At 36.5% G+C, this 23,365-nt stretch overlaps 1 protein-coding gene across 2 annotated transcripts in view; it reads right to left on the bottom strand.

Annotated features, from left to right (window-relative positions):
• Positions 1 to 23,365, bottom strand: part of RIT2 (Ras like without CAAX 2) — a 418,989-nt gene that overhangs the window by 246,389 nt on the left and 149,235 nt on the right. For both annotated transcript variants that reach the window (XM_077135583.1, XM_077135582.1), the window contains one exon: positions 16,912 to 16,985. In XM_077135583.1, coding sequence (XP_076991698.1) covers positions 16,912 to 16,985 — 74 coding nt within the window. The remainder of the gene's footprint in view (positions 1 to 16,911; positions 16,986 to 23,365) is intronic.

Below are 23,365 nucleotides of genomic sequence, written 5' to 3'. Positions count from 1 at the left end.
AATGCTTTTGTGCCTCAAATGACTCTGTCAAAAAGGTGTAAAGATAGCCACTCAATGGAAGAAAATATTTGGAAATGACACATCAGATAAAGGTTTGATATCCTGTATACATAAGGAAATCATACAACTCTACAACAAAAGAACAGACAACCCAAATATAAAATGGGCTAAACATATGAACAATCATTTTTTCTGAAGAGCAAATACAGGTGGCTAAAAAGCTCATGAAGAGATGCTCATTTTCATTAGTGATAAGGGAAATGTGGATCAGGACTACAATGAGATACCACCTCATACTTATAAAAAAGGCTACTATTAATCAAACAGCAAACTACAAATGTTGGAGAGGATTTGGATAAATTGGAACACTTATGTACTGCTGGTGGGAATGTATAGTGGTACAGCTGCTATGGAATACAGTTTGGTGGTTCCTTAGGAAATTAAATATCGAGTTGCCCCATGATCCAGAAACACCACTACTTGGTATATAGCCAGAAGAGCTCAAAGCAGTGACACAGACAGGAATTCCCAAACCGATGTCCATAACAGTATTATTCACAATCACCAAAAGATAGAAACAATCCAAGTGCCCATCAACTGACCAGTGGATTAAGAAAATGTGGTATATACATATGATGGAATATTATGCAGCAGTAAGACAAAATGACGTCCTGAAGCACATGACAAAATGGATGAACCTTGAGGACATAATGCTGAGTGAAATAAGCCAGACATAAAAGGATAGATACCGTATGATTCTACTTTATGATCATGGTACAGGTAAAATCAGAGGCTTCTAATACAGAATATAGGGGCCCTGGAGATACACAGAAGGTAGATATGGGTGAATGGTTAGCTAATGAGATTTAACTTAAATGTAAGGGAATAGAAAAAAGTGAAGGTAGTTCATTAGTGTGTCTATAAGTAATATTACCATATTGAAGATGAACATAATTGAAAGTGGTTGTATTGACCCATGTGTCCCACTGATTAACATTATAAATATTAATTATTTCTTGAATGAACTACTGCAAAGGTATGAATCTTGTACACGTGTGTGTAAGTTTGGGATATAAATGGAAAACTGCTATTAGATGCTATTGGCTATGTTTAACAGGAAAACATCAGCAGTACCACAGCCACACCAGGGGTAAATAATGGCAGGGGGGAGATAAGAGTTAAGGGGAGGTTTAGATTTTCTTTTTGGTCAGGGTTTGTGAATGGAGGTGGCTGAATAATGCACTGACTGAGAAGAAGATTGGCTAACAATGGTATACACATATGATCAAATATTCTGCTGCTACAAAAGGAACGAAGTTGTGAGACATGCAACATTGTGAATGTAGGACATTGGTCAGGCAAAATAAGCCAGAAACAAAAGAGCATATATTGTATGGTTTCATTTAGAAAACATGTATAAGAAAACAGGGGCCTAGATTGTAAGCATTTCTAGCAATCACACGGTCCAGAGTGGTAATTGTTATTTCTGGATTTTGAGAGGCTGTTTTATACGTGTATAACCTGGTATTTAGAGATAAGAATGAACCTGATCAGGTCGGAATTAAGGTAATTCAGAGTACAGGGGTAAGGAAGACATTGTCTACAGCATAGAACCTCATCTACTCTTTGAGACCAAAGGAAGAAAGGTTTATTTTGTCCTGTACCTAAATTTTCTGTAGTACATAATCTAACTCAACCTGTCTGGATAGATTATTTAAACAATCCAAACAGAGGGAGCCCAGAATAAGAATGAGGACCTTTAATCCTGTAGAGCTTAATATAATGCTTGGATATATCCTAGAGCATATTAAACAGATAACCAAAAAGTATTGACAACTGCCCCCTACATGGGACATGACATCCAGTGGTGAAAGTCTCCCTGGCAACGTGGGAGATGACTCTCAGGGATAAATCCAGACCTGGAACCATGGGATCAACAATTACATCTTGACCAAAAGGGGGAAAAGAACTGTAATTAATAAAGTATCGGTGGCAGAGAGAGTTCAAATAGAGTCGAGAGCCTACTGTGGAAGTTGCTCTTATGCAAGTTTCAGGCAGACCTTGCTACCTATTCTAACCTGTCAACCACCACCAGGACCATTCCAGCAATCCTAAAGAACTCCTAGGGCAATATATAAGATTCCACAGGGGTTCCAGGTACTAGAGTAACTTTCCAGAAACCTACAACCTCTAGATGGGAACCTGGTCCAGGTAAGTCCTGAAACCTAGTCCAACCTCTCCAGAACATCAGATAGCTCCATTTCCGTATACCATATTAGTGACAGACCCTTCCAATACCAAAAATTTAGATTTATCATAGCCCAAACAACCCTAAAGAGAGGTATGGAAAGATCAATGTGATGGTGGAATTACACATAAAAGATAAGACTTAACAAATGAATATGAATGCTGAACCATTAAATTGATATCTCTTTTAGTCTCCAGTATTTTAGAGCAGCTAGAAGTAAAAACCTAAAATTGTGAAATTGTAACCCATGTCAAAGTCTGAAAAATGTTCCACAACTAATTATGGTGCTGTGCTTTGAAATTTATAGCTTTTTTGTATATATATTGTTTTTCACAAAAAAAAAAGAAGGAAAAAAAAGCCAACTGTGATGATAAAAAAGTATTTAAGTCTTCTAGCCTCCTATCTTCTGGAGCAGCTGGAAGGAAAAATCTGAGAGGATTGTATGGTAGCCCATGACAAACTCTGGGATCTGTCCTGTAACCACTTGTTGAAGAGTGCTTTGAAAACTACTGCATTTTTTATTTCTTTGCTTTGTATATATATTATACTATACAATAAAAAAATTTAAAAAAAAGACTACAATGAGATACCACCTCACACCTATAAGAATGGCTGCTATTAAACAAACGGGAAACTATAAATGTTGGAGAGGATGTGGAGAAACTGGTACATTGATGCACTGCTGGTGGGAATGTATAATGGTGCAGCCACAATGGAAGACCGTTTGGTGCTTCTTTAGAAAACTAAATATCGAGTTGCCCTGTGACCCAGCAATACTACTACTTGTTATATACCCAGAAGAGCTGAAAGCAATGACATAAACAGGCACTTGCAACCTATGTTCATAGCAGCATTATTCACAATTGCCAAAAGATAGAAACAAACCAAATGCCCATCAACAGACTAGTGGATCAAAAAAAGATGGTGTGTATATACATACATATATATATATATATATATATATATATATATATATATATATATATGTATGTATATATATATATATATATATATATGAAGGAATATTATGCATTAGTAAGGTGAAATGACAGCCTGAAGCACATGACAAGATGGATGAGCCTTGAGGACATAATGCTGAGTGAAATAAGCCAGATGCAAAAGGATAGATACTGTATGATTCTACTTTTATGACCAGCATAAAGGTATAACCAGAGGCTTTTAATACATAGACTATGGGACTTAGAGATACATAGAAGCTAGAGATGGGTGAACTGTTAGCTAATGAGGTTGAATTCCAAAGTAAAGGAAAAGATAGAAGTAAAAGGTCGTTCTCTATAAGTAATACCATATTGAGATGAACAAGATTGAAAGTGTTGTATAGACCTATGTGTCCCACCGATTAACCCTAGAAATATGAATTAGTTCTTGCAATAATTACTTCAAAGATAGGCTTCCCGTACAAAGAGTGTTTAAGTGCAGGGTGCAGGGGGAAAACTGCTATTGCATGCTATGGGCTAAGCTCAGAAGGAAAATATCAGCACTACCACAGGAATGAGGAGGTAAATAACGGGGGAGGGATAGGAGTTAAGAGGAGGTTTAGATTTCCTATTTGGTGAGTATGTGTTTATTGGTTTTCTTTCACTTGGGAACAATTAAATTACCTAAAATTGAGAATGTTGATGGACTGTGGACTTTGGGTACTATACATGATGCCTGATGAAAGCAGATGGTTGAAGGATGCACTGAATGAGAAGTAGATTGGCAAATGATGGTGTATACTTATGAATGAACATTGTGCTGCTACAAAAAGAAACAAAGTCGTGAGGCATGCAATGATGTGAATGAACATGAGGGGCATTTGGTGAAGCAAAAGAAGCTAGGAACAAAAGGACAACAATGGTATGGTCATCTTTAGAAAATGCTTATAAGAAAACAGGGGCCTAGATGGTAAGCTTGTAGAGCAGACACAAAAGTCTGGAGTCGTGATTATTATTTCTGGATTTTGAGAGGCTGTTTTCTATCTATCTGTCTATCTGTCTATCTATCTATCTATCTATCTATCTATCTATCTATCTATCTGTCTGTCTGTCTGTCTGTCTGTCTGTCTGTCTGTCTGTCTGTCTAGATATAGATGTAGATACATATAACCTGATATTTACAAATAAGAACAATGCCGATCAGGTTGGGGTTAAAGTAATTCAGAACACAGGGGTAAGGAAGACAGTGTCTATCTTTTAGAACCACACATACTCTTTGAAATCAAAAGAAGAAAGGTTTATTTGGTCTGGAGCTGAAATTTTCTCTAGCACATAATATACTCAACCTTATTTGAACAACTGAAACACAGGGAGCCCAGAATAAGAAAGAAGTCCTTTAATCTTGGATAGATCATTATAATGCCTGGATACATCTTACAGTATATTAAGCAGATAATCAAAAAGTATTGGCAAAGTCCCTTGAGGGATGGCAGAAAGAATATGGAACTATTAAATCCCCTGGTACTGTGTCAAAATTTAGGGACACCCAAATCAATAGGCCATACCCTTGATCCTGATGCTTACTCTTGTGAAGCTTATGTAGGTAGTGGAGAAGCTCAGATTACCAATAGGCATGCCTAAGAGTTACTTCTGGAGGACCTCTATTGTCGCTCACATGTGGCTTCACTCTCTCTAAGCCCAACTTTGCAAGTGAAAAAATTTCCCTCCCCGCTGCACGGGACATGATATCCAGGGGTGAAAGTCTCCCTGGCGACGTGGGAGATGACTCCCAGTGATGAATCTGGCCCTGGCATGTTGGGATCCAACAATTCCATCCTGACCAAAATGGGGAAAAGAAGTATAACTAATAAAATATCAGTGGCTGGGAGAGTTCAAATAGAATTGAGAGGCTACTCTGGAGGTTGCTCTTATGCAAGCTTCAGTTAGACCTTGCTAACTATCAAAACATGCCAACCCCCAACCAGGACCATTCCAACCCATCCTAAAGAACACCTAGGGCAATATATAAGGTTCCACAAGGGTTTCAGGCACTAGAGTAACTCTCCAGAAACCTACAACCTCCAGATAGGTCCCTGGACCAGATGTCTGAAACCTAGAGGCCCCAGCCTCTCCAGAATATCAGATAGTTTCATCTCCTTACCCCATATTAGTGATGGACTCGTCCAATATGAAAAAGTTAGAATGGCCATAGCCCAAACAACCCTAAAAGAGGTATGGAAAGATCAAAGGTGATGGTGGAGTTATACAGTGAAGATAGTGTTTAACAATGGATATGAATGCTGAATCATTAAATTGATATTTCTTTTAGTATCCAGAATCTTAGAGCAGCTAGAAGTAAAAACCTAAAATTGTGGAATTTTAACCCATGTCAAACCCTGAAATATGTTCTACAACTAATTGTGGTGCTGTACTTTGAAATTTATTGCTTTTTTGTACATCTGTTATTTTTCACAAAAAAAAGAGGGAAAAAAGTCGATTATGATGACAAAAAATATTCAAGCCTTCTAGCCTCCTATATTCTGGAGCAGCTGGAAGGAAAAATATCTGAGAGGATCATATAGCAGCCCATTCTTGTTGAAGAATGCTTTTAAAACTATTACTTTTTTATTTCTTTGCTTTGTATATATGTTATATTGTACAATAAAAAAGTTAAAAAAAAAAAAAAGTATTGACAAGATCCTTTGAGGGATGAGACAAAAAGTATGGAACTATTAAACTTTACCACCAGGGAGGCATGGTACTGACACTGTGTCAAACATTAGGGACACCCAAATCAACAGGCCAAGCCCTTGATCTTGAGGCTTGCTCTTCTGAAGCTTATATATGTATCAGAGAAGTTAAGCCTACTGATAGGTATGCTTAAGAGTTACTTCCAGAGGCCCTCTTTAGTTGTCAAATATGACCTCTCTTTAAGTCAACTATACAATTGAAATCATTCCTCTCTCCTCTATATGAAACATGACATTCAGGGGTGAAAGTCTCCTGGCGGCGTGGGATCTGACTCTCAGGGATGAGTCTGGCCCTGGCACAGTGGGATCAACAATGCCATCCTGACCAAAAGGGGGAAAAGAAGTGTAACAAATAAAGTATTGGGCGGGCCACGGTGGCTCAGTATCAGTGGTTGAGAGAGTTCAAATAGAGTTGAGAGGCTACTCTGGAGGTCACTCTTAAGCAAGGTTCACTTAGACACTGCTACTTACCATCCCTGCCAAACCTAAAGAACACCTTGGGCATTCTATAAGATTCCACAATGATTCCATGCACATGGGTAACTTTATAGAAACCTACAACCTTCAGATGGGTCCCTGGACCAGAGAAGTCCTGAAATGCAGAGAGGCCAGCCTCTCTAGAACATCAACTCATTCCATTCCCCATTTTATATTATTGATAGTCCCTTCCAACATGAAAAGGTTAGAATGGGCATAGCCTAAATACCCCTAAAGAGTGGGAGAAAGATCAAAGGTGAAGGTGGAGTTATACAAAGAAGGTAGGGTTTAACAAAGGAGTATGAGTGCTGAATCATTGTATTGATATTTTTTTTATTCTCCAGTATCTTAGAACAGCTAGAAGAAGTAAAAACCTAAAATTGTGGAATTGTAACTTATACCAAACTCTGAAATCTATTATACAACTAATTGTTGTGATGTACTTTTAAATTTATTGCTTTTTTGTACATATGCTAATTCTCACAAAAAAGAGAAAAAAAGTTGATTGTGATGATAAAAAAAGATAGAAAAACATGGTAGCATACAAAGAAAACAAGGTGGTATTAAAAGTACGAAAAACATTTCAATGGAGTTCTCTCAGGCACATAAATTCTGTTAAATCAACTGCATAGACCATCTCCTGCATATGAGAATTTAATAATTGTTTGGATGTCAATGAGCCACCATCTGTTTAGCCTGATGTACTCCTGACTATGTTTGACTATAGTTAAGACTAGCTTCTCAAATATTTAATGGTATTCAAATTTAATTACTTAATCTTTTTTTATTGTATATTTGCAAGTTTCTCATTGTTTCCACAGCATAAAAGTTCAGAGTTAGAAAACCATTAAGTGAATATATGCAGATTTCTCTCTCATCACTCACCACTTCATCCACAAACAGGTAATGTTCTGCATCTCCAGCCATACTGAACTGCTAAATGTTCCCTTAATATGATATATTGATCAGGTACTGCTACCATAATGCTGCATTAAAATCTCCTCAAACTCGGAGGCTTATAGTAACCTGCATGCATAATTTTTCCAATTAACATGCCTGTGTGGTAGCTGGGGCAGATCTGCTTCTAACTTTAGGAGAGCTGGCCTGGGTTCCAGCCTCTGAGTTGAGTTTAAGTCTGTGCTACACATTCCTCATTCTCCTAGGAAGCTTCCTGTGGGTCTGCTCTCCTCCTGGGAAAGATCAGAAGCACTCTCAATGCCTCTTAAGCCTTGGCCCAGTACTAGTAGATTATTTCATCTGCCTACAGCCCATTGGCTTAAGTAGTTAACAGAGCAAGACTATGTGAGTGCAGAGGATAACTATATAGGTATTCACCATTACATTAGCACAATGCTTGGAATCAGGTTAAGTGCTCATAGATACTTGTAAACTGAATGTATTTTTCATTTTGGTGGAAATGAACCAAAGCATAATTCTACTTGAGTACTTTAGTGATGCATATTTGCTATTTCCCAATGCAACTTTTTTAGTTTGAGGATTTCAGTTGTTACAAATGCTTTATTATACTGAACACAAATTTGGCCTACTTAATCTTCTTCCTATTAGTCCTCCAGTTCCCTTGAAAAAAAAGGGCACTTTTACTTTGATAAGATCAGCCTTTCCAATATTTGAAATTATTTTTCCATCCTAAATATTCCTAATGACTTCAAATTTCTTCCCCCAAAAATCAATTGTCAAAATCTCCCTGTCCTGGACTCAAATCAGCTTATCAGTAAATACATTTTAAATAATTTTGATATTCTCATGAATGTAGAAATAGAACTCTATTTCCAGGGGCTTGTAAACTATCTATATTCCAAATTAACACATTCATTTAAAAAGTTACACCAAATACATGAAACAATAAAAGGTGTTTTAAAAATTATGAACTAGTTTAAGTATAAAGGAAAGCAATGTAAAGATCTTTGTACCCATGAATAAATATTAAAATTTGCTACATTTAATCAGAACTTTTATAAAAACAAAGTATTATTTAAATAGTTGAAGTCTGCTTTGTATCTCTAGCAATTTCTGTCTTGCCTTTAAGAGATAACCACTAGCTTAAACATTTTATAAAAAATTATCACATTGTAAGCCACAAAATAAAATTCTAAATACATCAAATAATTAATCTCCTACATAATATAACATTTTCTTTGCTATTAGATTAGAAATCAATAGGAATATAAACAACATGTGTATGTGAAAAGAATGCAGCATTCTTTTTAAGCTACTCTACAACTATACTACTTTGTGATCTAACACTTGCTGAAAGAGGTATATTTAGTTTTTCTACTATGTAGGATTTTGGATTTACAATTTTCTCTTTATAACCCCCTCCATTTGTCTTTAATATTTTACATTGAATTTTTAAAACTTTTTAATCATTTTTTTCATTGTATTTTTTGTCTTTGTATTTTAGTTTTGGAAGTTTTTATTGGTATCTCTTCAAGCTCCCTAATTCTTTCCTTATCTGGGTCAAGTCTGCTGTTCAGTCCATAGAAAATACTCTTCATTTCTGTAAAAGTGTTTTTGACTTCTGGCATTTCCTTTTATTGTTTCTTAGAATTTTCATCTCTTTGCTTACATTACCCATCTGTTCTTACATGTAGTCCACTTTTTCCATTAGAACCCTTAGCATATTAATCAATCATTTAAGTTCTTGGTTATGATTCCAATATCTCTGTCATATCTGAGGCTTGTTCTGATGCTTACTCTGTTTCTCCAGACCATGTTTTTTTGATCTGTCAGTATGTGTGGTAGTTAGACTCAGGTGCAACTTGGCTAGGTGAAAGTGCCTAGTTCTATTGCTGTGGACATGAGCCAATGGTACCTGAACCTCATCTGTTACTCATTACATCTGCAGCTGGCTAAGAGGCATGCCTGCTGTAATGAATGATGTTCCATTTAATTGGCTGGTGCTTAAATGAGAGAGCTCAACATAGCACAGCCCAAGCAGCTCAGCATACCTCATCTCAGCACCTGAAGCTCAGCCCAGGCCTTTGGAGATTCAGAAAGAAATCACTCCAGGGAAAATTGTTGGAAGCCAGAGGCCTGGAGAGAAGGCCAGCATAGATCACCCTGTGCCTTCTCACATAAGAAAGAACCTTAGTTGAAAGTTAGCTGCCTTTCCTCCGAAGAACTAACAAAATAAATCCCCTTTTATTAAAAGCCAATCCCTCTTTAATGTGTTGCATTCTGGCAGCTAGCAAACTAGAACAGTATGCCTTATAATTTTTTTTGTGGAAAGCAAGATATAACATAACAGGTAGAAGTGCCTTGAATGTGAGGTTTTATGTTTTTCTAGCTTAGAGTTAGGCTTTGTTTATCATTTTCTGTAGCTGCATGTGTTAGATGCTAAAATTCCTCTGGTGTGTTTGTTTTTGTCTCCCCTGTTGTCTTTGGGTTTCTCTAAAGATTTCTTAAACAAGATCTAAATATAGGTTACTGTGCTGGTTTGAAGGGAAGTATGCCCCCTAAGAAAAGCCATGTTTTAATATGGATCCCATTTCTTAAAGGTAGAATAGTCTCTATTCAATGCTGTGTATTTGGGACTGTGATGGGATCATCTCCCTGGTTGATGAGATTTAGTTAAGAACGGTTGTTAAACCGGATTAGGGGATGACATGTCTCCACCCATTTGAGTGGGTCTTGATTGGTTTACTGGAGTCCTATAAAAGAGGAAATATTTTGGAGAATGAGAGACTCAGAGAGAGCAGAGAATGCTGCAGCACCACAAAGCAGAGAGTCCACCAGCCAGCGACCTTTGGAGATGAAGAAGGGAAATGCCTCCCGGGGAGCTTTATGAAACCAGAAGCCAGGAGAGTAAGCTAGCAGATGACGCCATGTCTGCCATGTGCCCTTCCAGCCGAGAGAGAAGCCCTGACTGCGTTCGCCATGTGCCTTTCCAGATGAGAGAGAAACCCTGAACTTCATCGGCCTTCTTGAACCAAGGTATCTTTCCCTGGATGCCTTTGATTGGACTTTTCTATAGACTTGTTTTAATTCTCGGCCTTAGAACTGTAAACTAGCAACTCATTAAATCACCCCTTTTAAAAGCCATTCCGTTTCTGGTATATTGCATTCCAGCAGCTAGCAAACCAGAACAGATTTTGGTACCGGGAGTGGGGTGCTGCTGCTGCAGTTTGCAAATACCAAACATGTTGAAATGGCTTTTTAAATGGATATGGGGAAGATTCTGGAAGAGTTGTGAAAAGCTTGATAGAGAAGGCCTAGAATGCTTTGGAGAGACTGTTGGTAGAAATGTAGACTCTAAAGATACTTCTGATGAGGCCTTAGAAAGAAATGAGGTACGTGTTATTGAAAACTGGAAGGAAGGCGATCCTTGTTTTAAAATGGCAGATAATCTGGCAAAATTGACTAGTGGCTTTGGCTGGAAGGCAGATTTTAAAAGCCATGAACTTGGATATTTAGCAGAAGAGATCTCCAAATTAAATGTGGAAAGTGCAGCCTGGTTTCTCCTTACAGCTTATAGTGAAATGCGACAGGAAAGAGATAAGCTGAAAAGTGAACTCTTGGGTACAAAGAAACCAGAAATTGATGTCCTAGAAAATTCTGGGCTTCCAGGAGAGGAGATCCCAGAGAATAGAACCCTGTGTGTGGATTTAACCAAATGTGAAACCAGCCAGCTATTTCAGAGAAAGTCAGGATCGGACATGAAGTTATCCAGGAAGGATTTGTGGAAAATCCTTATGTCTGATGGGCATGATCCAAGGCTACTGCATAGAAAGCCAATGAGAGTGCTGTGGGACCTGTATAAACAGAGCTGCTGCCAGTCTGGACTGAGGGGTTCAGAGAAGGGACACATTGGAGGAAAAATAACTTCAGAGGCAAAACCATGGAGGTTGAGGTCTGAAGTCAAGAAGCCTCGGGCCAGGAGAGCAGACCCACCCAAGCCCGTGGAGAGGGTGAGTTTGCCCCAAAGGCAGAGAATGGGCCTTCCACCTCGTTGCAGTGGAAGAGTCATGCCGCCTCAGGCCTTGGAGAGGGTGAAGCACGTTTCTTGGGGTTTGGGGAGAGCCTGGCTGCCACCACATGGAGGGGTTGAGTGTGTGCCCCGGAGATGGCAGAGAGCCCGGGTGCGGCCCCAATGTTTGGAGAGGGTGGAGCCGAGAGAAAGGTGGTCTCCCCAATATCCCCCAAGGTTGTATTCAGAGAGAGGCAGACGTAGGCATTTGGAAAGGGTGGGACTGCCACTTTCTAAAGCCCTGAGGGTAAATGAGTCTCAGACTTTGAAATCTAATGGACTTTGCCCTGTGGGTTTTCGAAACTGTATGGGTCTGGTGACCCCTGTGTTCCTTCCTCCCTATGGAAATGTGTGTATGTATCCTATGAATGTTCCTTCTTTGTATGTTGGCAGCAAATAACTTGTTATGAGTTTTCAAAGGTCCAGAGCAAATGGAGAGAATTTTGCCTTAGGACAGACCATGCCTGTAACTGACTTGATGAGATTTTATACTGTCTTTAATTTTGTACTTCATTTGTATTGCTACTGAAAGGTTTAAGATTTCTGATATTGTTATGAAATTAATGTATTTTGTATTTGGGAAAAACATGTCTTTTTTAGGGGCCAGAGGGTGGAATGTGCTGGTTTGAAGGGAAGTATGCCCCCTAAGAAAAGCCATGTTTTAATATGGATCCCATTTCTTAAAGGTAGAATAGTCTCTATTCAATGCTGTGTATTTGGGACTGTGATGGGATCATCTCCCTGGTTGATGAGATTTAGTTAAGAACGGTTGTTAAACCGGATTAGGGGATGACATGTCTCCACCCATTTGAGTGGGTCTTGATTGGTTTACTGGAGTCCTATAAAAGAGGAAATATTTTGGAGACTCAGAGAGACTCGGAGAGAGCAGAGAATGCTGCAGCACCACGAAGCAGAGAGTCCACCAGCCAGTGACCTTTGAAGATGAAGAAGGGAAATGCCTCCCGGGGAGCTTCATGAAACCAGAAGCCAGGAGAGTAAGCTAGCAGATGACGCCGTGTCTGCCATGTGCCCTTCCAGCCGAGAGAGAAGCCCTGACTGCATTCGCCATGTGCCTTTCCAGATGAGAGAGAAACCCTGAACTTCATCGGCCTTCTTGAACCAAGGTATCTTTCCCTGGATGCCTTTGATTGGACTTTTCTATAGACTTGTTTTAATTCTCAGCCTTAGAACTGTAAACTAGCAACTCATTAAATTCCCCTTGTTAAAAGCCATTCCGTTTCTGGTATATTGCATTCCAGCAGCTAGCAAACTAGAACAGTTACTTTTATTGTTTTATTTAAAATAACATTGACAGTACTCCCTATTTTATGTTAGTCCTAGTGTTATTTTTATATGACACAAATTTTTCATGCTTGTTTATTATTATCAAGATTGCCTTTATTTTATATAGTCTATTTTGGTTTACACATATTGTTTCCTAATTTCTTTCTTCATCATTGTCTCTCCCTTTCACTTCTTACATATGGGTTTCAGTTTCCTTCTTCCTGAAGCCTATCTTTAGCAGTCCTTTTAAAATGTGCATCTGTTAGTGGTTACGTCTTTTAGTCTTTATCTAAAAATGTCCTTATTTTTTCTATTCTTTATTGATCTTTTAACTTGTTCCAGTATCCTAAGATGATATTTATTTTCTCTCAGCATTTTGATGATATTTTGTTGTTTTTTTGGTCTGAGCTATTATAATTGAGACAACAGTGGTCTAATTACTTTGTCTTTTAAAGGTAATCTGCTATGTTTTATCTGCTTGGATCATTTTATTTGTTCTACTTGGATTAACTGTGTTTCCTGATTATAAGTCCTGTGTCTTATGAATTCTGAAAAATTCTCATCCATATCTCTTTAAATATCAACACTTTTCTATTCTCTTTTTCTACAAGTACTGTTAGAAATATGGCATACTTTCTTGCACAATCCTCAAACCTCTCTTTCATATTTTCTATTTCTTTGCCACTATTTACTGCATGCAGGGTCATTTTCTCATATTCATCTTCCACTTCACAAAATTTCTTTTCAGCATGTCTATTTATAATTTCAATATTCTTTCATTTTAAGAGCTTTCATTTAATTATATTGATATTCTGCAAGTTATTTTTTGACAATGTTTTTAAAAGTGAATTGTTATTTAATAAACAAGTATTTTTAGTTTCCATCAAATTGTTTTATTGGTTGAAATTCAACCCAATTGTATTATGTGTTTGATTCCCATTTATAGTGAATTGTTTTTTTGTAGGTTCTGTAATTTGGGACTTTGAGCTCACTATCAATCTTCACTGCAGGAGTCCTGTATAGCTGTGCTTGAGGATATGTCCATTCAGGACAATTTAGCATTTGCTTCTGTTAAGTATCCCAGCTATCACTGTCCTGGAATCAATTTTTATGGTAGTTTCCTGACTTTGAGGGTAAAACCCTCCATGTATTATACTTGTGAACCTACACACATATGAAGGCAGGCCTCTATTTACAAATTTTCAGAATAAATTATCTTTGTTCTATCTAGTCTAGGGCAAGACAAAACAATCTCTGTCATCTCAATATGCTAAAAGATAGATTGTTTTAAATCCTTTCTTTCACTGAGGGTGAAATCATTTAGGATCTTGCTTTTTGCTGGATTGAATTCCAACTACCTGCCTTGTATTCACCTTATCTCCTTATCTCTTAGTATCTATACTATGATACTAAGATCCTACCTAAATTGATTTACAGATTCAATATAATACCAATCAAAATCCCAACAACTTATTTTTCAAAAATAGAAAAACCAATAAGCAAATTTATCTGGAAGGGCAGGGTGCCCCCGAATTGCTAAAAACATCTTGAGGAAAAAAAAACGAAGCTGGAGGTCTCACGCTGCCTGACTTTAAGGCATATTATGAAGCCACAGTGGTCAAAACATCATGGTATTGGCATAAAGATAGATATATCGACCAGTGGAATCGAATAGAGTGCTCAGATATAGACCCTCTCATCTATGGACATTTGATCTTTGATAAGGCAGTCAAGCCAACTCACCTGGGACAGAACAGTCTCTTCAATAAATGGTGCCTTGAAAACTGGATATCCATACGCAAAAGAATGAAAGAAGACCCATCTCTCACACCCTATACAAAAGTTAACTCAAAATGGATCAAAGATCTAAACATTAGGTCTAAGACCATAAAACAGTTAGAGGAAAATGTAGAGAGATATCTTATGAAACTTACAATTGGAGGCGGATTTATGGACCTTAAACCTAAAGCAAGAGCACTGAAGAAGGAAATAAATAAATGGGAGCTCCTCAAAATTAAACACTTTTGTGCATCAAGAACTTCATCAAGAAAGTAGAAAGACAGCCTACACAATGGGAGACAATATTTGGAAACGACATATCAGATAAAGGTCTAGTATCCAGAATTTATAAAGAGATTGTCCAACTCAACAACAAAAAGACAGTCAACCCAATTACAAAATGGGAAAAAGACTTGAACAGACACCTCTCAGAAGAGGAAATACAAATGGCCAAAAGGCACATGAAGAGATGCTCAATGTCCCTGGCTATTAGAGAAATGCAAATCAAAACCACAATGAGAAATCATCTCACACCCACCAGAATGGCCATTATCAACAAAACAGAAAATGACAAGTGCTGGAGAGGATGTGGAGAAAGAGGCACACTTATCCACTGTTGGTGGGAATGTCAAATGGTGCCACCACTGTGGAAGGCAGTTTGGCGGTTCCTCAAAAAGCTGAATATAGAATTGCCATACGACCCAGCAATACCATTGCTAGGTATCTACTCAAAGGACTTAAGGGCAAAGACACAAACGGACATTTGCACACCAATGTTTATAGCAGCGTTATTTACAATTGCAAAGAGATGGAAACAGCCAAAATGTCCATCAACAGAGGAGTGGCTAAACAAACTGTGGTATATACATACGATGGAATATTATGCAGCTTTAAGACAGAATAAACTTATGAAGCATGTAATAACATGGATGGACCTAGAGAATATTATGCTGAGTGAGTCTAGCCAAAAACTAAAGGACAAATACTGTATGGTCCCACTGATGTGAACCAACATTCGAGAATAAACTTGGAATATGTCATTGGTAACAGAGTCCAGCAGGAGTTAGAAACAGGGTAAGATAATGGGTAATTGGAGCTGAAGGGATACAGACTGTGCAACAGGACTAGATACAAAAACTCAAAAATGGACAGCACAATAATACCTAATTGTAAAGTAATCCTGTTAAAACACTGAATGAAGCTGCATCTGAGCTATAGGTTTTTTTTTTTTGTCTGTCTGTTTGTTTGTTTGTCTTTTTTTCTTTTTTCTTTTCTTTTTTTTTAACTATTATTATCATTTTTATTTTTTTCCTATATTAACATTCTATATATTTTTCTGTTGTTTTGCTAGTTCTTTTCCTAAATTGATGCAAATGTACTAAGAAATGATGATCATGCATCTATGTGATGATGTTAAGAATTACTGATTGCATATGTAGAATGGAATGATTTCTAAATGTTGTGTTAATTTCTTTTTTTCTTTAATTAATAAAAAAAGATACTAAGATTTAAGCCCTTATATTATTAATTTTATTAATATTAAGAATGGTTTTCATACCTCTGTTTGTCACTCCAATGATTTCAAATACATTTGTTTAAGTTCATCTTTGCATTTAAAACATGTTTGTCATATTACATTTACCCTTTCTAGATGTTTCCAATAAAAAAGTTTACTATTCCACCATATTGCCTAGGACATAAAGACCCCTAGAGCTTTTTCTCACAGTAAGTGTTGTCAAACCAGATAAAACTACAGGTTTGTTTTCTGAAAATACTATCTCTGTGCAATGAATTTGAGACTTAGCATTCCAGACCATTAGATCATGTTAAATTTTGATTATATCAACCTATTCCATTGACAAAGCCTTGGTTTCATGGGCATGTTTGCTAGGTAGACCTTTCTTTTGAGTATTCAATTAAAATTTTTAGCAATATTATGCCTATAATTTTATTTTTAATACAATTTTATTGAAATATATTCAAATACCATATAAACCATCCAAAGTATACAATCAATGGCTCTCAGCAACATTGCCACGATCAATTTTAGAGTATGTTCATTATTTCAAAAATAAACAGAAAGAAAAAAAAACCCAAATATCCTATACCCTTTATCCTGCCCTATTATTCATCCCTAGTATTTGTGTAGTACCTTTGTTACTGTTGATGAAAGAATATTAAGGTAGTACTGATAACGAGAGTCCATATACTTTTACTTTTATATTGAGAAAATTAAGGGAATGTTGAATTATTCTTCCTGGCAATGAGTCACATTTCCCTGCCAACAGTGCCTTTTTCCATTCTGTATCTAATTGCTGAACACCACTGAAAACATGTTCTTCTTCGGTTTGAATAGTTAAACTCATCTTCTACATCATGGTAAGTATATTTGAAGCCAAAACGTAAGCTGGTCCTGGAGGATGGTGAAGTCTAAGAAAAATCACATACCTGACCAGCAGTGTCTAAGATATCCAAATAAGCTGGTTCACTGTCGATCCTAACCTGGGTCTTATAAGCATCTTCTGAAAAACACAAGATAAGATATACACTTAAACATATCCAACAGTAGTACATAATCAACTTCTAGATTAAATAACAAAGAAGAACTTCTAAATGATTAATTAAGAGAAATGCGTACTCTACCCAGGAAGAGTATATGAATGAGAACATTGTAACACTGGAATAGAGTAGTATCTAGAAAGTAGATATAAGAAAGGATAATTGATCTGAGGTGCCCTAGTTATGCTACTTAGATAACAACCCATGGAACAAATGCATCAGCTATTTTTAAGTTATACATCTCAAAATTGCATCCCTTCTACATAAATAATAGAAAATATGCACAATAAATGAGGCTAAAGGTTTTATATCAACTAAGACCACAAAATATGAGGAACTCAGAAGAAGCCTGTTCTTGAGAGTTTTCTAATAGGTCCATTGTCATAAGTATGTTTAACAAAGAAGAATCCTGAAGAACTGTACCAGTCCAAACTTGGAGCAGTCTCTACCTAGAAATAATTTACTATTTTGAAATTTCATAAATACAAATGACCTTAAAGACAGAAATAAGCAACAGTGAGATCACCTATTGAGATGTTGATAAGACCAGGTCCAGATCAGTTCATAGAGAGGAGAGGGAGGGAAGAAAGAAATATAAAAGGGAAAAGAACACTGAAACATAGGTTGTAAAGATAAACACTGAGGATGAGTAAAAAGCAGGTACTATCCCTAATTAATATTATTCATAATATATCAAAATATTTTAATTTGGGGACTATTCTATTCCTTCCAGGAAGAATAAAGCTGAGTGAGAAGAATCAGAATGTGTTGGGATGAGAAGGGCCACATGAGTAGGCATTTATAACTAATGAGATTTGGGGGTGATAGCCCCACAGAGAGCTCTGTCCAGTGACAGAACTTTCTGGCCCAAGATTTATGAAATCCTTTATATTCGTATTTTCATTTAGCTTTCATTAGCTAATTTTTATTTAGTTTTCATTAGTATTTTATTATGTGATGCTCACACAATTCAGTACACACACTGAAGATTGAATGACTTGCAAGTTTTGCATTCCCATTCAGAGAGAACATTTTTCTTCAGGTTTCTGAAGAACAGGACAATCCCTTTAAACTTTCATCAGAGAAGTGTGATTTTATTCAGAGTTGTTGTGTCTGTTAGGAAGAGACTAGAAAGTTTTAAAAGTCACCAGGTGTTGTAATTGACTAGGTACTTCTAGTTCTCTTCTTTGGCAAGTATGGAACAAAAAAGGAATTTACAGTGCTATGAAAAAGAGATAAATAAATTTGAGTATTTAACATGTGCAAGGTTCTTGGATTCAGAACAATAAGTCCTCATTTGTGCATTAAGAAACTTATGGTCTAATGAAAGGTAGCATACATGTAAAGAGCAGAATATATTATGTTTTCAACTAAAATATGTTTAAATGTCTAAGTCATGAAGAGAAATTGATAAATTTTATCTAGTGGGGATTACAGTTTAAAACTTTACAGAGAAATGAATGTTTGAACAGCTTGTCAGAGTGAATGGGAGATTTCCATAAGAAAGAATGAGGGACATTCCCAGGAGAGGTAGTATCTCTTTCGAGTAGGACAATCTTGATAAGATAAAAACATAATTCCAGGAGACCTACAGAAACTTGACACTCCATGAAAGATGCCTTTCTTACATGGTTTTTAAAGTTAACATTTGCTGTTCTAGAATAGCGTTTTGTGTGTGTGTGTGTGTGTGTGTGTGTGTGTGTATGTGCATGCTTTAATGATTGATCATCATGAGTAGATAAGCATCTGTAGCGATTTTTTTTTTTTTTTTAATACAGTAGCCTGGTCATACCCTATGATACTGAATCAGAGTATCTGGAAAAATTAATGAATCTTTTGTTTACTATTGTTTCTTACCTTTTTATCTCATTATCTGTGACAGTGCTGTCAACAAGTTTGCACAACTTCTAAATAATTTCTCTTTCTATTTTGTCCCAGTCTTGAGGTCAAACCTTCCCTGCACACTCTCCAATTTATTAGGACTATGCCCATTAGAACCCTTTCTCTTCAATGTTCACCACTCCCTTGAATTACATTCTCCTCTTTCCATCATTTCCTTCGACCCAAAAGGAACATTCAACTCTACCCTTTTAATCTTAATTGATTAGTTCAGGCAGTGGATGGTCTTGGAGTTATACATAGGATTCAACAACAGGTAGCTGGAGAATGCAGGGGAAGTACTTTTTAGGGCCTTTCCTTCATAATATCACTTTCATATTTTTCCTTCCTTTATAATTTATTATGTTACTCATTCAATAAGAATTTATTGAACTCCTACTCTGTGCCGGGCACTTGGCTTGATAAAGATAAAATTACATATGAGTCAGATATATTTTCTAATCATGCAAAATTGACGAAGATTTAATGGGAGAAATGCTGACCAAAACTATGTTATAAAGCAGATAGAGGACAAATTGATGAGAACCACGACAATAAAAATTCTAGGTGTTAACAGAGCATAGAAGGACTTCCAGTATATAGTTGGAAGGGCACGAACTGTGGTCTGGAAGACAGAGCACTGGAATTAGGAAAAAAATGAGAACAGAGGAAAACTGAAAGACAGAAGCCAGATATTAAAGAAAGTTTGGAACAAAAAATGAATTTAGATCATTTCAGTGTGGTTATGTGCTACAATTGAGAGGAGTGAATATTGACTGATGAATCTTAAAAGATAAATCAGCACTAGCTTATGAAGACATTAAATGAAAGCATAATTATGACAGAGATATATAAACACAGATATGCAATGGGATGTAAAAGCTAAAAAAATTTACAGCATACATTTCTTACCTTCAAAAGAACTTCATTCTTTATGATTGCACCAAAGGCTGAAGTTATGGGAAATATCATTTGCAAAGTGGTCAATCTAGTGTAGATTTAGCAACTGCCAGCCATTCTAAATCCATTCAGTGCATGGCCAACCGCACAATCTTTCTAGTTTCCTTTGTACTTTAACTAATCTTCTTTTCACAGAAGAGAAATTTTGCGGAATTACTTGCACTTTCTTTGAAAACACATAGAGTTGTATTTCAATTTCACAAGGAAATAAGAATATTTTCTCTGTGAGGGGCTCTTCACATGTGAGTCTTACAGATTTCATGTTTGTTTATTTAAACTCAAAGGTCCAAAGAAGAGCCTGCTGAGGCCAGGAGCATGCTGATTAATGTAGACGAGAAATGCTCTGTGTAATTATCTAAGCCCTATGTAAGCCTGGCACATGAGACATATATTAAATAAAGGCTTCTCTTGGGATGAGAAAACCTCTTCAAAGAAACTTGATATGAATTGGTTAGAAACTAAAGCCAGGCTCTCTATCCAAGGTTTCTTTCCCTCTTTTAAAGTGTGTCCATCAGAGTACACATTCCAGTGTTAGAAATCTATGTCACCTGGCTGGCCTCCATAGAAACTAATCCCTTTCATTTCCTCTCAATAAACAAAATCTTCTCTTCTGTTTCCTCCATTCACTCCCTTTGAGACCTCTCATGCAGAAACACACTGACAGAAATACTCTATTGAATGCATATAAACCCCTTCCTGAATTTCAATCATCTGCCTATAGACTCAACTCTGAAGTGAGCTCATTTATCTTCCCAAGGCAGAGACCAAATATACACAAAGCTTTATCAGGCAGAAATGGTCTTAGCTGCCTGCTATATGATTTGCACAGAAAAGCAAAATGGAGCCCTATTCTTGGAGGTATCTACCATCTTAACACTTATTTTGAAACACAATGTTTCATTTTAAATAATTGTTTCTTTTTGAATATGTCTTTTCACTCTCCCCCTCCAGAAGAATTCAACAAGAAATTATAAAAGGCCTGTTTTTAAGCCTCAAATCTATCACTAATTATATGTTACTATTGGCCAACCATCTAACCTTATTTGTAAGATGGAGATAATAATATATGCTATTCAATGCATAGGAACTCTGTAAGAATAAACATAAGTATCATATTAGTAATGCTTTGAAAGAAAAGGAAGCATAATACAAACTCAAGTTATATTATTTGGGATTTCTTTTTAATATTGCTTCAAATTAATCATGAAATTATATTAAAAACTAAATCACTTCTGCTATTTATATTTACCCATGTGGGAATACTTTCTACCCAACAAGTAAATCATAGAAGATTTGATAGGATATTTTGCAATAACCATACAGAATATAAAATTCTTAATTAAAAAGCATTAAGGTGTTCTAGATAATTTCCAAAAGTACTTTATTTCATTCTGCTAGCAAAACAAACATGAATTTAAAATTATTTTTAAATATTTTGTTTTTAATATGAAATTAGAATAATTTAAAATCACAACAATATATCATGAGAAAAAATAGTAGGAAGGTGAATTTTTCCAGGTGACTTTAAGAAGTCTTATGACAGTTGAATATTTCTAGTATCAGTCTATCCCTAAATCTGAAATGTATGAAAAGTGGTATTACAGGGAAGCTATTTTTATATAGCACTGTGCTAGCATAAATCTCCTGGATATTAACAGTCAATCCAAAGTTCTTTAAAAAATAGTGTGTTTATTAGAATTTTCTCAAAGTGTTACTTAAATCTTACCTCAGTTGTGTGTGTGTGTGTGTGTGTATGTTTGTGTGTGTGTGTATGTGCATGAGTGTGTATAGCAGACTATATTGTAAGTCTACTGCAATGTAGACTTACTGGTCAGTTTCTCTTGAACAAGTTAAACCATACCTGAATCAGCATGGATACAATTGCAATGCACTTATCAATATATTCATCAATAATGAATTCAATAAACACCTGAGTGCTTAATATGTGCAACTCACTTTATTAGACAGAGTCTACAACGCTAAAAAGCAAAGATGGTTTCTGTTCATGTAGTGTTTATAATCTTAGGGAAATATATAAAAATAAATAGATAATTTCTCTGTATAATAATGAGTGCTTTGTTAGAAGCACATTGAAAGTTGCTTATTTAGGGAGACAGCAGAGGACATCTAGAAGAGCTGATGTCAAGCTGAATTCAGTCCTCAAAGGAAGGGGATGGAAAAGAGTTTTGAAGGCGGAAGCATGTGAGAGGCCAGGAAGAGAAAAAGAAGGGCTGTGTGTGGGCTGATGTAACCCCTTCCTTGAACCTAAACTAATTCAGTGAAATCTAAGAAGAATATAAATCCTGTCAGGGATGGAAAGGTTTTGAAAATTGGCTAAATTTAAGTTTTGGGCTGACTCAGGACAAAGGAAAACACTGTTCCCACCATGGAAATCAGAGCTGCAGGAAAGAGAGCAATAAGAATATAAGTCTTGGAAAGTCACAGGAATTACATATGCATTGTTTTTCTCCTGCTGTGAAATCGGAGATTTGAGCCAAGTTTTCTTGGGTCTCTGAAGGCTATGGACTCCTTAATGCTATCTGGATTACAGAGAAAGTAACATACAAAGAGATCCTAGTGGCTTAGTTCATATCAGCCCACATCTCTCTGCTGGTTCCAGGGGACCAATGCTGCCGCTCTGGGGAGTCTGACCCCAGGACAGCCAACAACATAGATTCTAGAGAACAACATACATTCTAGACTGTTCTCAGGAAGATTTGCTGGTATAGTGTCTTTGCTGCAGGAGACTGTCACAGTCAGACACAATGAGGGGCATGAGCTGTAGAGCCCCTCTGGAGCTATAGGTTCTCACATGGAGATCTGCACCTGCAGAAGGCCTCTAATGGAGATATCATTCCAAACAAAGGCTGCCGAGAGCAGGAACAGAAGCTGGGGAAGCCTTTGAAAAGAAACATGCTACCTCCAGCAAGTGGCCTTGCAGCCTAGGTAAGAGATTGCTGGTGCAGGAGTTAGAAACAAAGTTCTTCCCTAAGGCCATCAGTTACAGAAAATGTTGTAGAGTATTTCTTTGATCATAAACTGAGAGGATAGAGGAATCCAGTTTACAAAACTAAGTAACCTAGAGGAAGGCAAAAAAAAAAAAAGAAAAAAAAAGAAAAAAGATAAATAAATAAAAGCAGAGAACAAAGAGAAAACAAAAAATAAAATGTCAGACAAGCCCTGGCATATAAATTAAATACATTAAATATAAATGGCTTAACTATACCAGTTAAAGGATGGAGATTGACAGAATAGATTAAAAATATGATAACCATATGCTATTTATAAGAAATTCACTAGTTGCAATGATACAGACAAGTTGAAAATAAAAAAAAAATGGAAAAGATATGTAATGCAAACCTTAATAAAAGGAAAACTGGTGTATCAATATTAATATCAGGTAAAGCAGATTTAACAGCAAAATTTGCCAACAGAGAGGGAAATTATATAATCATAAAAGGGTCAATCCATCAGAAAGGCAAAATCATCTTACAATGTATTCATA

This window comes from Tamandua tetradactyla, chromosome 18 (genome assembly GCF_023851605.1).
Source record: "Tamandua tetradactyla isolate mTamTet1 chromosome 18, mTamTet1.pri, whole genome shotgun sequence".
In the NCBI taxonomy this organism is placed as follows: domain Eukaryota; kingdom Metazoa; phylum Chordata; class Mammalia; order Pilosa; family Myrmecophagidae; genus Tamandua; species Tamandua tetradactyla.
The sequence above is the reverse complement of the archived record's forward strand: the minus strand, read 5'-3'. Positions and strand labels throughout refer to the sequence as shown.